At 39.4% G+C, this 14,921-nt stretch overlaps 1 protein-coding gene across 1 annotated transcript in view; it reads right to left on the bottom strand.

Annotated features, from left to right (window-relative positions):
• Positions 1–14,921, bottom strand: part of pcsk2 (proprotein convertase subtilisin/kexin type 2) — a 33,434-nt gene that overhangs the window by 6,380 nt on the left and 12,133 nt on the right. Inside the window, exons 6-10 of the mRNA XM_084375748.1 lie at positions 10,213–10,289; positions 9,158–9,246; positions 8,514–8,689; positions 3,618–3,833; positions 1,600–1,700 (exon numbers count right to left, since the gene is read on the bottom strand). Coding sequence (XP_084231874.1) covers positions 1,600–1,700; positions 3,618–3,833; positions 8,514–8,689; positions 9,158–9,246; positions 10,213–10,289 — 659 coding nt within the window. The remainder of the gene's footprint in view (positions 1–1,599; positions 1,701–3,617; positions 3,834–8,513; positions 8,690–9,157; positions 9,247–10,212; positions 10,290–14,921) is intronic.

Raw genomic sequence — 14,921 nt, 5'->3', positions numbered from 1 at the left:
ATTATCCATTAACACTTATAACACACTTACTAGAAGGACCTGAATATAAAGCTACTTAACAGTTAACAACACAAATAACCATAAATAACGAATGTTAAATGTATAATAGTTAATAGTCATTTCACTGTTAACAAACAATAAAATGCATCATTAACCATTTATTAAGCAATTTTAATCGTTTGTAAACATCAGTTGCGACTTTATGGCCATCCAAATAACGTGTATAGATGAATATAATAGTGTTTATTCACCATTTACAAAGCATTATAAACATCAGTTGCAACTTTACAATAAACAGTTGCTCACCATTTACTAATGATGGTTATTATAAAGTGTTATCATTGTCAAACATTTCTCATGGTTTGGCTTTAAACAATTATCTAAAGATCATAGTTTCTCTGTGTTGAGGCAGATTGGTGTCTTTGTTTGTGTCTCCCTCTGTTATCTTGGCTGTGTGTAGTGACAGATTTGCTCTGGCTGACTCACTGACTCCTGCCATCGCATGATTCAAGTGCGTTTGGGCAGTAAAAAGGCAGCGCACTCGTACTAACAGCCTCGTGGCTTATTTGCCGCCGGACGGGGTGAGTATCCGCTCCTCCCAACAGCAACATCATTATTGTGTGTGCAAAGCAAACAGTATTTCTTTACTCAGCTCTGCTAGCTGGTGTCAGTTAATGGCAGGAGAATCTCGTCAGCCTTTAATGTGAGAAATGAAGCATCTGAGGGAGAGGAAAAGGCTTTCCTCCGGGATTTTGAGAAGCAGTAATTCTCCAGGTTTTAGATTTGTCATACTTGTTTAATTACATGTGGGTGGGTTTACTTAAGTAGCATATGTTTTCAGTTATTTTCTGATCCACAAGGAACAATCTGTTCTGAATTCACAAGGATTATAAAATAAACTGCAACTCTTCCATCAGTGTTAATATGACCTGATTACAGGCTTACTTGTAAACATCAATAATAGAAGCTTCGGTTTCACAATTAGCCCACATAACATTTTCAGCAGATTCAGATAACCAAGCACTGCGGTGCTTTTCACCATTCAGCACAGTGTCTCTGCTCCATGCATACAGGAAGAGCAGTAATAAATAAAACATAAGCACTGAGCCCATTTAAACAGAATACACATTTTATGTTTTTAGCTTTGTACTGAGATATAAAGAGCACTGATCGTAATATGATTTGTGTCATTGGCACTAGCATGTTGAGTCTGTGACTTGTGGGTGACAGAATAAGTGATGTTTTACTTTTCTTTCATGATAAACAAGCAATTCTGTGCAAAGTGGAGAAATGATTCGTGCTTTTATGGAGTTCAGACACAGAGAAAATAAGAGAGAAAGATTGACAGAGGAAGTCACAGACTTATGTGAGGTATAAAAGCTCAAGGTTGTACTTGGAAAGAAATAGCAGCTCATGAATTGCATAAAAATAGCGATCTTTGAAATCAACGATTATCTGAATCTGATGATGTCTTCTAACCAGCACTTTGTTTTGCAGAGAGGAGTCAAATAACTTAATATCTGCAAATAATAATGTTTTATATAGAGAGTCCATCTAATTGAATAATAAGTTTAATTGAAGGGGCAGGAGAGTACATACTTAGCCTCAAGAGCCAGAGCAAAGACGCCGGCTGCCTCTGGAGCTGCTGCTGACGTGCCAGAGTGACGCAGTGTGCAGTTCCCATACAGATCTGTGGTGGCCTGAAATAACCAAATCACGGGAGAGAAAAATAAAAATAATGTTTTTATAATGCACCATATGGAAATGATTGGGGTGAGGAAGGGGGCTGGATATTTTGTTTCACTTCTTTAAACAGCCCTCCCCCGGTGTTATTAATATGGGTCTTCTTTATTAAGAGAGAAATTGCGAAACCCAGCCTGCAAAGTCTCAAAGTAATAACACAGCTGAGTGGTGAAGTTGATTTTGCCATGAAGAAAAGTGTGTTAAGATATTAATGGAGTAATAATTTACACATAGCTAGCACATCAGAGAACTGAAGTGGAATTAGCACTTGCCAAAATGATCGTAAACTTAACAAAATGATGCTTCCTCTTGACCAAATATTGTAAACACAAGCTTTCATTTCATTTCTGTGGACCAACAGAAGAGCTAGGTCTTCAACCTTGCGTTAGTTAAAGTGTTGTTATTAATGAGATATGAAAGCATACAACATGCATTTAGGATGAATTCAATGTATACACTTTGAAAAAACATCATGAAAGACAATCATTTTGTATGTTAGCTAATGGGTGATGCATCTACCAGAAGTTACTGTAAACAACATTGTGATTGGTTCCATCATGCAAAATAAAGTTATGGTGGGAGATAGTGACAAATGACATGCTCTTTACACAGATAAAGTTAAATCACTCCAAAAAAATGTAGAACACCCTATCTTCAGTAAAAATTGTAATACATAAGCCACTACCTCAAACATGCAAACAATAATTTACTGGGAAAGCATTGTCAGTCTAAGGAGATAATCAATCAATATAATTATTTTCAGTGTAGACTGCAGAGGGTACATTGGCTGAACTGCTATATAAACACATTAGCAGACAAGTTATGTTTATATTCATCGACTAAGCATTTAATTATTTAATTTGGCACCTTAATTAGAACTGATAACAGATTGACTGAAATTAGAGGGGAAACCCTAGGGAAGAGCCATGGCTCTGTCAACAGCCAACGGTGATTTGCATAATCACAAACACAAACACTGCTGCCGTTATACGCTGGGAAATTCATTCTACACAGAATGTACGTCGATGTTCTTCATGTATGCATTGGAAAGATATAAGAGCACTGACATGTTGACATTAATCATCAAGGTCAGGCATTTGTCTGGCATAAAATGAAGTAAACATCATCTGTTGTACGTCAGTTGTGTGTCTTTTCAAAGACGGTATAGATGCTCGCTTGGGCTGTTTGATGCTGGTGACTCACCCACTACTTTTTTCAGGGATCACCTGCTGCTGGTGACACAATACTTCAGTTAAATGCTTTAAAAGCAATGAGCCAGAGTAACAATCATAACCCATTTGTGTATGCTAAGATTAGTCACTAGATTTACTTTGGCATCTCACTGTTCGGTGTGTTACTTTTATTTCTACTCATACAGAAGAGAAAAACACTAACTAATAAAGGAGGATAATGAGGCAATAAAACACTTTTTTCTATTCCTCTTAAGAACACATACACTGCTTTAAATGCTGTGATCAACAGAGTACAACGGCTGCCCCTAGAATCTATAGCAAACCGATGCATCAGGTTGTGGCAATCAGAAAAAAGCTACTCCTGCACCTGAGCCTCTATTTTTCCACAACCAGCCAGCAATTGTGACACAACATCATCTCAGGTTTGATCCTTGGTCTCATCCAATCTCCTGAAAGACCTAAGCAACATGACCTGCCCAGCAAACGGAAAAGAAGCTTTTTAAAGTTCAATCTATGAAAGATATGTTTGAAAGATATCAGCTGAACAAGTACTGAGTCCTCTGTGAATGTTTAAAGGTCACATTCCTGCTGAAAGAAACAACTTTTAACATTTCACAAACTTCACAACAAACATTTGAGATTACTGCTTTTGTGACAGTATTTGTACTTAAAAACACTTACAACGCCTGCCTCTGGGTTCCTCTTGCGTCCGTTGCTGAACGTAGACGCCAGGGTGGAGGAGCAGCTCTCGTCGTACAAGGCCGTGCGTCCGTCATTGATGGCTGAGTTGATGGAGATTGTCCACATGCTTGAGGCATAACCATCACAGTTGCAGTCGTCATAGCTACCACCATCTCCAGATGCCCACACGTAGATGCTGCCTTTTCCTCCGCGCCCCTGAAACAGCATCATTGGGATGCAAATAGGTCTCTTTATTACTAATTCATGGAATTTGGCTGAATTAGAATTGGGAATTTGGGAATTTCATCTGTGTGTAACTATACAGCAGGTGTCGTGGAGTTTAATTAAGGAAACAGTTGATTGAGTGATCGATTGATATATTTCTATGTTGAACATGTATAAACAAAACAAACACAAATAGTAAAATAAAAGCTAGGAAGAAGTATAGACTTATTAAATCCTACCCCTTCTACTCTACCTAGTAGTATTAGTAGTAATTTCTAATTAATCTCATAATCTTATTAAACACACACACACACACACACACACACACACACACACACACACACACACACACATACATTATACATACATAACCACACATACACCAAGAACTTGTAGCTTTCTTATATACTTATTGAATGAATTACTTTAATCCTGAATACAGTGTATATCGACTCATTCATTAACTATCTTTATATTCTGTACATATATATAAACTTCAAATGAATTTTCTTCATCCTATATACATGTGTCAGTTCACTAAATCATTTTCTTTATCTTGTGCAAATATATATCACTCTAAAACAAATAATCTTTTTACTATGTTGTTCATATATATTTACTCTTTAATTAGATGATTAACTTAACTTACTTGAACTTAAACTCATATATCAACTAATTCATTAATTACTGATTATTAAATCAAATCCTAACCCATACCTGCAAAAAAGGACATTATTGCAGTGCTTCAGTCACTTTATTGTCTCCCAATACAAAAATCGTATTTATAGTTTTAGTGCTATAGTGCTCAACATGTCTGACTACGATCCATTCAAATCAAATCAAAGGTCATCAGGTGGTGATTGTAACTGAATACACTGTAAACATAGTCCTTGATATATCTTATTCATATATTTGCAGTATATATGTATGTTATAAATATAGTGTAATGTGTCTTTTCTTTTCTTTTTCTTTTTTTTTCTTACCCGCTAATCTTTGAAGGGCCTAAAGTGCATTTCACAGCACACTGTATTGTAAAGAACCTTGAACCTTGAACCTACCTAGTATAAGATCAAGATGTGGAGGGAGCTTTTAGTCACTTTTAGTCACTTTAAGTCTTAGGACCTTAAGACATCTGTCACAACTGTGTTCACATTCAACAACCCGTGAATTTGTTCAGGCTTTTGATAAGCTACTATGTTTAAAATCGGTAGGCAGGAAAAGAAGAACAACAGCAAACTGCTTCAAACAAAACAGTCATACAGTATTCACATACAGTAAACCGTGAATGACAGCTCATATTTGAGCTCTAATCCTGTCCACAGCCTCCTGTTCACTAACTGGTATCAAAGTGAATCTCTTTCCCGAGCGAAAAGGATGAGACAAAGAAAATGTCTGCTTTTAATGAGCATTTTGCAGTTACTCTGTCATAAATAACATTACACTGCTTCTGTTCGCTACAAAGTGCATAATTCCCACCAATATACAGCAGCAATAAAACTAGAAGTAAACCATCATAATGATGTTTTTGTTGATTCTAATGTTTAGTTCAACAACAAATTGGCAATTAACAATCTAAAACATTATCATAAAGATGTTTTATCAAAGTAATGTAAATGTTAAAACGGCACTGAGTTTCTCAGATCATTCCAACCATCTTTCATCTTTAACCACGATACAAGAAAACCGTAAGCATTAAGGAAAACTCTGAACTGAGAACGATAACTTACATGGCTATATTCACTGAAACCTTGAAATCTATTCCTAAAGAGCAGGCTACAAAGAGAGACCAATGAGCACATACAGTCCTATCGCTTAGTAGTTTTACTAAAGGCCTTGCCTGTTGGAGCATTCTGAACATATCAAAACTATTCCACCTCTTTTGAGTTATAGCAGGTAAAAAGGCCTCAAAGCAGTCAAAGCCTAAAAAAAATGAAACCATTTTATGTCCTCTCTGTACCTCCGTTTGGCAAATGGAGCATAATACCTACTGTGAATTCAAACACACGGTAAATGTCATCTTTGTTGCTGATCGAGCGCCTTGAAACATGAAACAAACTGACTGTGGCTCCACGCAGAGAGCATCCTCTTCACCAAATGCTGCACCTGTTTCTACAAAAGGCCGGCTAGAACAAAGGATCAAGTGGAGGAGGAGTGGCGTGTCCTTCCCTTCGTCGTGATGCTTATTTGTGCTGCTCTGTATTTGAATTGCAAACACCGACTTGAGCATTGTTGAGCTCACCTATGAGCTTCTGTCTCCTGCACAATCCAAACAAAGCGCTTTAATTTGGCGCGGCACATGGCGCCATTTATTTCCATTATTGGTGGCAATTCGCTAAAACACACAGTCATGTTTAAGATGCAGGCTCGAAAGCCGCTCTGCCTGACTCGATTGTTAATATAACATAATGTGCTTCTAAATTTTTTTTGCATAATGCACATCATGTTCAGCCTACACAGCAGCTTATATAAGTGATCATTAGAATCTAAGAGGCAGCTAGCAGAGTGGCTGCTTGATTAGTTATGTTTACATGATCAGAGATTGTAGTCAGCTTTGCTCCTACTCAGCTCACCTGCCTGAGATGGGGTCATTTCAGAGGAACCCACACTGGCCTGCACACGGTGCATGATGATTAATCAAGCAAGTAATTGGCAGTGGCACTGTTAGCATGGCAACTCTGTATGTGTGTGTGTGTGTGTGTGTGTGTGTGTGTGTCCAAGAACACTGCCCTTCAACCAGAGGGCCTAAGTTTAAGCCCCTGTTGACAGGCCTTGGAGAGTTTTCACCTTGCTGAGGTGCCCTTGAGCAAGAACAGAATGCCTAATCAGCTCCAGAAGCCCCAAAACTCTGGGGTGGGGGGGGGGGGGTTATGGTTAATAAATACAATATTGTTGTGGAGTGGAAAGTCACACATTAGGGATGCTTTGATGGATTGACAGCCTGAATACATTCTTTGCCCCTAAACTGGCTGTTTATAAGATCAACACAGGGCAACATTAAAGCAACATTATGTAGAAATTGACATATTGTTATGTGTTGAAGACGTGTATCTTGAAGTAAACATGTATGTAACACTGTGATGCTACCCTCTCACTGAAGTTACGTAGCACAGAAACAAGTGACACCATTCACCCGACAAGACACTGTACCATCAAAATGTTTTTTCAAGCTGTTGTTTTTTTTTTTTTCCAACTCAGACTCATTGGCCTTGGCTTATTTTCTGTGAAGAACATATATCAGAACACATTTTCAATGACCACACACTGTACACCCCCCCTACACATTTACATTACATACAGGATGTTCGGGTCCACTGGACCCAGGGTGCGTGTGTATGTGTGTGTGTGTGTGTGTGTGTGTGTGTGTGTTGTGTTTCTGCCCCTGCTGTTCCCGCACATGGTTGCAACATTGTTGCAAAATTCAAGCACCAACACTGTCTGCTCTCACATTCCTTCACATTTTACCCTCTGTCTTGCGGAGTAGCACTTCATAAATGTGATCTACCAAAGGTAAAGGGCAAATATTAACCATATATGCTGTTTATATAGCTTGTAATTGAGATGAAGTAAACATCTGTTGAGTATTTTAACATAAACATTTTTTATTGTGTTGAATTAAAAACCCAAAAATGCAGCGGGTCCACCAGACCCACGAACACTGGCTGAGTAACAAAAATATGAACACCACACAAGGGTCAAGGTAAAAAAAGTTACACAATGATGCTCTACTGTAAGTAAGATTTTAAATGCTACTCAATCAAATTAATATAATACATTAGACCAAATATTGACCTTTACGTCTGAAATAAAGTTTAATTGACTTCAGTTGACAAAGAGCTGCCATTCAACGGCCTGTGCTGATATCTAGCATAAGCATGCTAATTTGCTCAAAAAGTCAATGCTAAGCTAATATTAGCAGGCTATAATGTTGACCATCTTTTTTTCAACTTGCTTGAGGCATGACTAGATGTTTGCATTTGCTAGTTGGCACAAAACACAGTAGTAAAGTAGGCAGAGCTAAAGCTAATTGAAAACACATTAGAAATTAAAATTTAGATGTGATGGCGGTGCTAGGTAAGGTTAAAGGATCTCCAAAAACTACAGCATAATGTGTATTCTGAGGGGCTGATGAATGTGTGGGTCAAAGTCGTTGGCAATCCATCCAGTAAGTGCTGAAACATTTCATTCAAACCACAAATGTAGACGTGTTGGTACAGGAAATGTCTGGAGTCAAGTCAACATGAAACTTTCTTTGGGGGAACAAAATGGAGATATCTCACAGGAAAAGTGAAAACACTGATGTGCTGGATTTGGATTCATACTCATGGGATCATGAATGAAAAAAATATCGATCCTTCCTTAGTGAAGGACTCACTGACCAACCGACAGACATTGCCATCTCTAATGCAGAACACAGCAGTGAGAAGAAGCCAGAAACCAAGGCAAAGCCTTGTCGTATTTTTAAATTTCGACAGGCCACATTACATATTTTCAAAACGCCAACAGAACAGCTCTTTTTAGTGCCACCTCCACCCCAATTCCATCAAATCAAACTCTCTTTAACTATACAGGGTGACTCTGTTCAGGTAGCAAAGATCATCTCAATTTATACCTGTTCCTGTGTGGCATACTGATTATGAAACCTTCAGCACAGCGAATGTGACGCTGCTTTACCTTGTTGACTCCATCAGCCATAGCCTGCAGCGTGAGCTCTCGAGGTCCATCCACCGTCTTGCCGTCATCGGTTGGTCCCCAGCTCGCACTGTAGATGTCAATAACCTGAGGCATGTGGCTGATGGATGATGCCTCAATGATGTCAGTCATGAAGGGCTGGTCTAACATCCTGATACCTGAAAGAGCAACGACTTCATAAGAATCTGATATAAAAATTCTTGCTGCTTCTCTTTAACTGCTTTATTACTGATGCTAGAACACAGTGAGGAAAAGTCTTCCTTTTTAACTGGTTATGTCTAAAATATTATAGTCTCAAAGCAGGTCATTTATTTATAGCATCTAAACCCTTAACAGCACCAAGAAAGTGATGTCAGCTTCATAGCAGTACACAGGTCCAGCAGTCAGTACTCTTATTTCTACTGTTTTACTCCCAGAGCAAATATCAAGAGCGATCAATATAAAATGGAAACACGAGGCTGTCTGGATTAATGGTGTGGTCCTGTTGCTGTTCGGATTCTAACTGAACTCTGCATACAGTATTTCCCTCTCCTTTCATCATACCATTATCACTGCTTGCCAACATCACTCTCGGCTTATTGTTATTCCTTTCACTGTCCAAAGTGCAGCTTTAATACGACACACACCTGCCACCTTGGAGTTGTAGGCGACTCCCACACCGCAGATGTTGTTGTTGGCTGCTGCAGACACCTCTCCAGCACATCGTGTGCCGTGACTGGTGACAGCAAAACAAGCAAAGAATAGTTTTCAGAGGATTTGCATGAATTTACATGAATTTACAAAGGATATATAGTTGGTTAAGTGTGGGATAAGATTTCTAAGATTGGATGCAACTCAGTGTTTTTTCCATAACCATGAATCAATTAGAAATTAGCATAAACACTGTAATTCTGTGAGCCGAGGAACATTAGCTCATTGGGAGGCAGCAAGATTTAACCATCCATGTATCCATCATTCATCTGCGCCCGGCTGAATATGTTTGCACATATCAGTGTTTTGTGTGCACCACGTGATGTGTGTCTATCTCTCCATCCCTCCGTTCCCCACAGGGACACTGCAGAGAGTCAACCCCTCTCTCCCAGCATGCTTTGCTACAGACAGGCAGCTATTTATAACAACCAGCTGATTAGCCAGCGAGTTGTGCCCGACAGTCAGCAACTGCTACACTGGCAAACCCAAATACTCCCTCCTCACTCCCACACGCAGACACACACACACACTGATACATCTGAGCAGATGGAGGCACAGTGGAGGAGGAGAGGCGGAGAGAGAATGTATTCCTCTTTGTTCCTCTCCTCGACATGTGTTGCGGTGGCAGTGGATCACCCAGTGTGATGGGGAGATGGGTGGGGGGCTGATAAGGCGTTATCAGACAGAAGTTCACCACTGTGAACACCGCGACCCTGAGAGAAGACTAGACTGGTGCTCGTCCTCCTTTATCTACTTTATCTCCTTCAAGTGGGCAGGTAAAAATAGGCATTATGTTTTCTATTACGTTGTGTTGAACAACAGCTCTGTTTATACTGCACCATTATGTCTTAATGGAACTATGTGGAGAGAAAATCAATAGAGGCGAGCAGCCAGACTCCAGGGAGAGCACACACACACATACATGTACACACAAATCCGCTCCGAGTATGTGTCTGTATAAATAAACAGGGGTTGGATGGGTGAGCTTTACCTGTTGAACCAGTCGTCTGTGTAGCGTGGAAACGGGAACGGGTCATTGCTGCTGAAGTCATAGCTGGCATCGGCATTCTGAAAGGACCGAATGGACGCGTTTACAAAAACAATGACATCCGGACAGAAAAAACAAAAGGAGAGAAAGCAGAGAGGAGCGTTTCATGGTGGAGTGCTGACCTTATCACCGCCTGCTCTGTCATCTGGATGCACCAGCTGGGAGTGATTTTGAGGTTTTTCCCAAACAGGGCTTTGCTTGTGTGAAACACTGATAGTCATGCTTGCAATTATCGGGTACATCTAGCTATAACTGCCACAGTTTAAAGGTCCAGTGTGTAGGATGTACTGTAGTGGCAGATTGCAACCAACTGAATACTCCTTGTCCCTACAAAAGACAAAAAGAAAAACGCAAAAGGGCCCTCTCTAGAGCCAGTGTTTGGTTTGTCCATGTTGGGCTACTGTAGAAACAGGGCATTGCAACATGGTGGACCCCCATTCACCTGCTCCCACAGTAGATACAAAAGGCTCGAAAACCTAATAGTAATTGTTTTTATTCCATATTTTACAACATATCCACTTCAATCCTAAATACTGGACCTTAAATGGAATAATTTGACATTTTGGTTAACATGCTATTCTTGCAAAGAGTTAGACATGAAGATAAATGCCACCCTCATTTCTGTATGGCAAATATGAAGCTATAGCACGTCTTTAGTTTATCTTAGCTAACAGGAACATTTGAAGTAGCTCCAAAACTATAGGGGGCAGAATAACCACTTACGGCTACTCACAATATTACTTGCTACTCTTTGCTACTCTTAGCAACTAGCTGCCATTAGCAAGTAGATCAGTTAGCTGTAGAGCTAAATGGCTCCACAACAGGGCCTCCCAGTGACATGCCGGAGCTAGCTGGTTAGCATGCTAACTTGAGTAGATTTCTCTGCGACATAGTACACAGATGAAATTTGACGTAAGGTTTTTCTTCACACATTTGGTACATTTTTTTAAACAAAACACTCCACTGCCATCACCTCTGAAGCTTACGAATGAACATGTTACTGTACATCATGTTTGTTGAATTTGCAAAAATCAAAGCATACAAAAGTGTAAAAATGAAGATAAAACATACTACCCCACATGAAAAAACACAACTTATCATTTTTCCATTTCAGTTTTTGTATACATTAAACAATTAAGATATAAATGGTAGTAAGAAAGCTTTAGAGGTAATGGTAGGTAGAGGTAATTTCCGGTCTTTATGCCAAGCTAAGCTAACCTGCTGCTAGCTGGAGCTTCATATTTGCCATACAGACATGAGATTGGACTCTCCTCCTATAACTCTTAGCTAGAGAGTGAATGAGTGTATTTCCCAAAAATATAAAGCTATCCCTTTAACACAACAGAAACAACTAACCCAAATCTAACTACAAATCTTCAGTCTGCGGCGATACTGTAATAATGTGTGGTCACAGCAGGGATTTCAAGCTGAGAAAATAATGGGCCAATCACTGCCAGCATTTAATTCCACATGGCCAAAAGTAATAGGATCAGAATGGACAGCAGCGGAAAGGCAGGAGAATAAAAGACACAGGAGACACATCTGCCTGAGAGACATTAATGCAGTCAACATAATTGTTAGAATAGCCATGTCTGAAGGACACACAGCCACACACAGACACAGACACACACACACACACACACACACATACACATACACATACACACACACACACAGTAAGATTTAACAGACATCCTTGGGAAAGCCTGTTGCTTATTGCTCTTTATGTAACACACTTTCAAAGCTCATTCAGGGCTATTGCAGTCTGCTGTGATCTCTCCTTTAACTGTCACTCTTGTCAAGAGTATCTGTTTTGCTCAGTGTGCCCAGTAGCAGGTGCAGTTGTGAGTACGGGGAAGCCAGACACATCATATCAATCTTTGGACTCTTTCCACGCAGACAATTCTGCTGGCTGGCATTTAGAGGAGGCAACTACGTCAGCGATGAAGAGTAACGGCAAAATGGCAAAAGCTGATTGACCCAGTGGAAGACATCATAATTATCATGATGTGGAGCAGATGAAAGCAGAAAGGCTTACAGCAACTGAGGTTGCATGTTGAAGTGGCCATAGAGAGAACTTCACATGTAGAGGGTTAAATGCTATTAAACTATTCCTCTTATGATTACTCCCTTGCTTCTTCTTCTCTATGTTTTTTCTCTCTGTTAGATACATAGATGTCAATGAAACAAAAAAAAATACTTTCATCAGGTGGCACAACATCAGCAGTGAAGCCAAAGTCAAAGAAACTGGCTGATTATTCACAGCAGAACATTTGTGACGAGAGAACATGCTGCTCCTGAACAGGTTTTGTGCTCAGGTCAGGAGCTGGAGCGTTTTTTTTTTCTTATTCATTAAATGGAGTGAAAAGGGCTGAGCCCCGGTAACAAATGACACAGGAGCATGTCCATGAATCACTTGCTGTGCTTCTCAAGCTCATATCTTCTGCTATCAATCAGACTCTACTCTTCCTCTGGTGTCCTGTGAGCAACAAGGGTCAGAATAATGGATTGTGCCCAGTTTCAGCCACCTCACCTTTCCCTGGCAACCCTCGTCTGTTCACCGCCCTCTTAGCTGATGGTACTTGAGAGAGCAATGACTCAAAGCTGCTGTTGTGGAGGCCAGTATGATTCAGATAAAAGGTAAAATAAAATGTTCCTTCTAAATTGATGGAAAGTAAGTTTCCTAATTTCCTAATTTCTTAAGGTACCAAAGTACAATGTAGATCTTCATTCTAATTCACTACATTTCAGAGAAAAAGGTTAGTCTGCAGATTTAAACTGTTTACAAAAAACATGATAGGCTACATTTTAAAATACAATTCATCGCGAAAGTGGTTCCAACCACCAACCAAGATGTCTATGAGTTGTTAGCAGTACCACCAAATATTGATTTCCCCTTCACATGGTTTCATTAAAGAAACATTAGAGGGGGAAGGAGAGAGAAAAAACTAACTAACAAAACTAGCAATTTATGCAGCAACTGTTTCTGCTTTCGTCTCCCATTATTCATCTCAGTGTTGGGTTGGTACAGCCCAGTCACCAGAACAAAATGCTGCCAGATTGGGTTTGTGAAAAACATGGACATGTCCAAATTTGTAGGTGTCGTGAGCATCATGTTAACATTTCTACAAGAAGTGTGAAACCACTGGATAGTCAGGACGTCAGGGCGTGTTTGTGGCTATGACACCAAGTATCTTAAGTCAAAACATGATCTTTTTTCAACCTTAACCAAGTGACACAACCTGGTCACAACATAAAACTGAACATTGAACCTAAAGAAATGTAAAGGAGCGACATAAAGATAAGCAATAGTTGTTTGCAGACGAAAATGTATTCAATTGCATTGGTTGGAAACTACTGGGGTAAACTAACTGTATATAAAGTAGTTAAAACTAGCTCCACCTCTGCAGCTACAGTAGTTAAATGCTAATTATGTATTAATGCATCTGTATTAACAGTCTACTAATGTCATATTCATTTATAAAAATCAGTCAAATGAGCCACTTTCCTGCAGAACTAGCACATTTAGCACAAGTAGGATTCAAAATATTTTTACATGTACTGATACTTCTACTTAGCTAAAGGGTCCGAGTGCTTCTTCCACCACCAAAAAAGCAAATATTTTAAGAGTTTATAAGTTTATTCATTCATTAGTTTATCAGGATCTGTGAAGCTTGTCATTTTGTTCGGTTTGTTTACATGTTCATAATGAAGTTGACTGACCACGGACAAAACATCCTAATGCATCTCTCTCGGTGCCATTTATCACGTTATCCTGGCTGATTTCAATATTCCATTTGGTGCTGATAACCTAATCTATACCCGAGGAGAGCTCACGCAGGATTGCTGTATAATGTGACCTTGCTTGAAAGTCCTTTGCAAGATGCTTGAAAGTACTATGAAAGAAACACAAGGTACAGCTAAGACAGATGCAGACTGATTGTTGTTCGACTCGTGAAAAAAATGTTTTGAACATCATCTGAAGCCATTTACGTCACAGCTTAGGACGAGTGCCCAACAACAAAAATCTCTCATAATCTCTTCAAGGTAATTTAAGAGATGTTTTCGCTTTTTCTTGCTTTCACTTCTTCTTTCCATCTCTCATACAGATTCAGACAAAAGCAATATATGAGATGAACTTCATTGTAATGTGACATCATAGCATGTTGTCATGGTAACTTCCCAGGGTGCACAGAGGGAGAGTCACACGAAATAAGCACACCTCTACTCCTTTCACACAGTCCTCTCTTTGGGTAAGAAACAAAAATCCACTGATCGCTGCTGCCGTCAGTCAGAAATCCTCCAAGTACTGGAGTAGCCAAACACAATACCATAATGACGCATTGATTTATTGATCAGGTGCTGGCATTTCGACATTTTCTTATCAAGGAATCCAACCAGGTTTTCCTCCCTTTTATTTACATCAGTGATGTGCTGTCATCTGATATCAAATACTGTTTAAAGCAGGGAATAAACAAAACACTATCACTTACTAGTATAATACTAAGATGTGTATGAATGTATTTATTTGTGTGAAAGTTATTGGCACTTGCAGATAAATGTGCCATGAAATTGACCTGCCAAGTCTGAAATTTATCAACTCAGGACACACACAATCTCACAATTAATTCACCATGTCAAAATGTTTCTTA

Source organism: Pagrus pagrus, assembly GCF_965226575.1.
Source record: "Pagrus pagrus genome assembly, chromosome: 15".
Classification (NCBI taxonomy): Eukaryota; Metazoa; Chordata; class Actinopteri; order Spariformes; family Sparidae; genus Pagrus; species Pagrus pagrus.
This window is presented reverse-complemented; position numbering and strand designations above follow the sequence as displayed.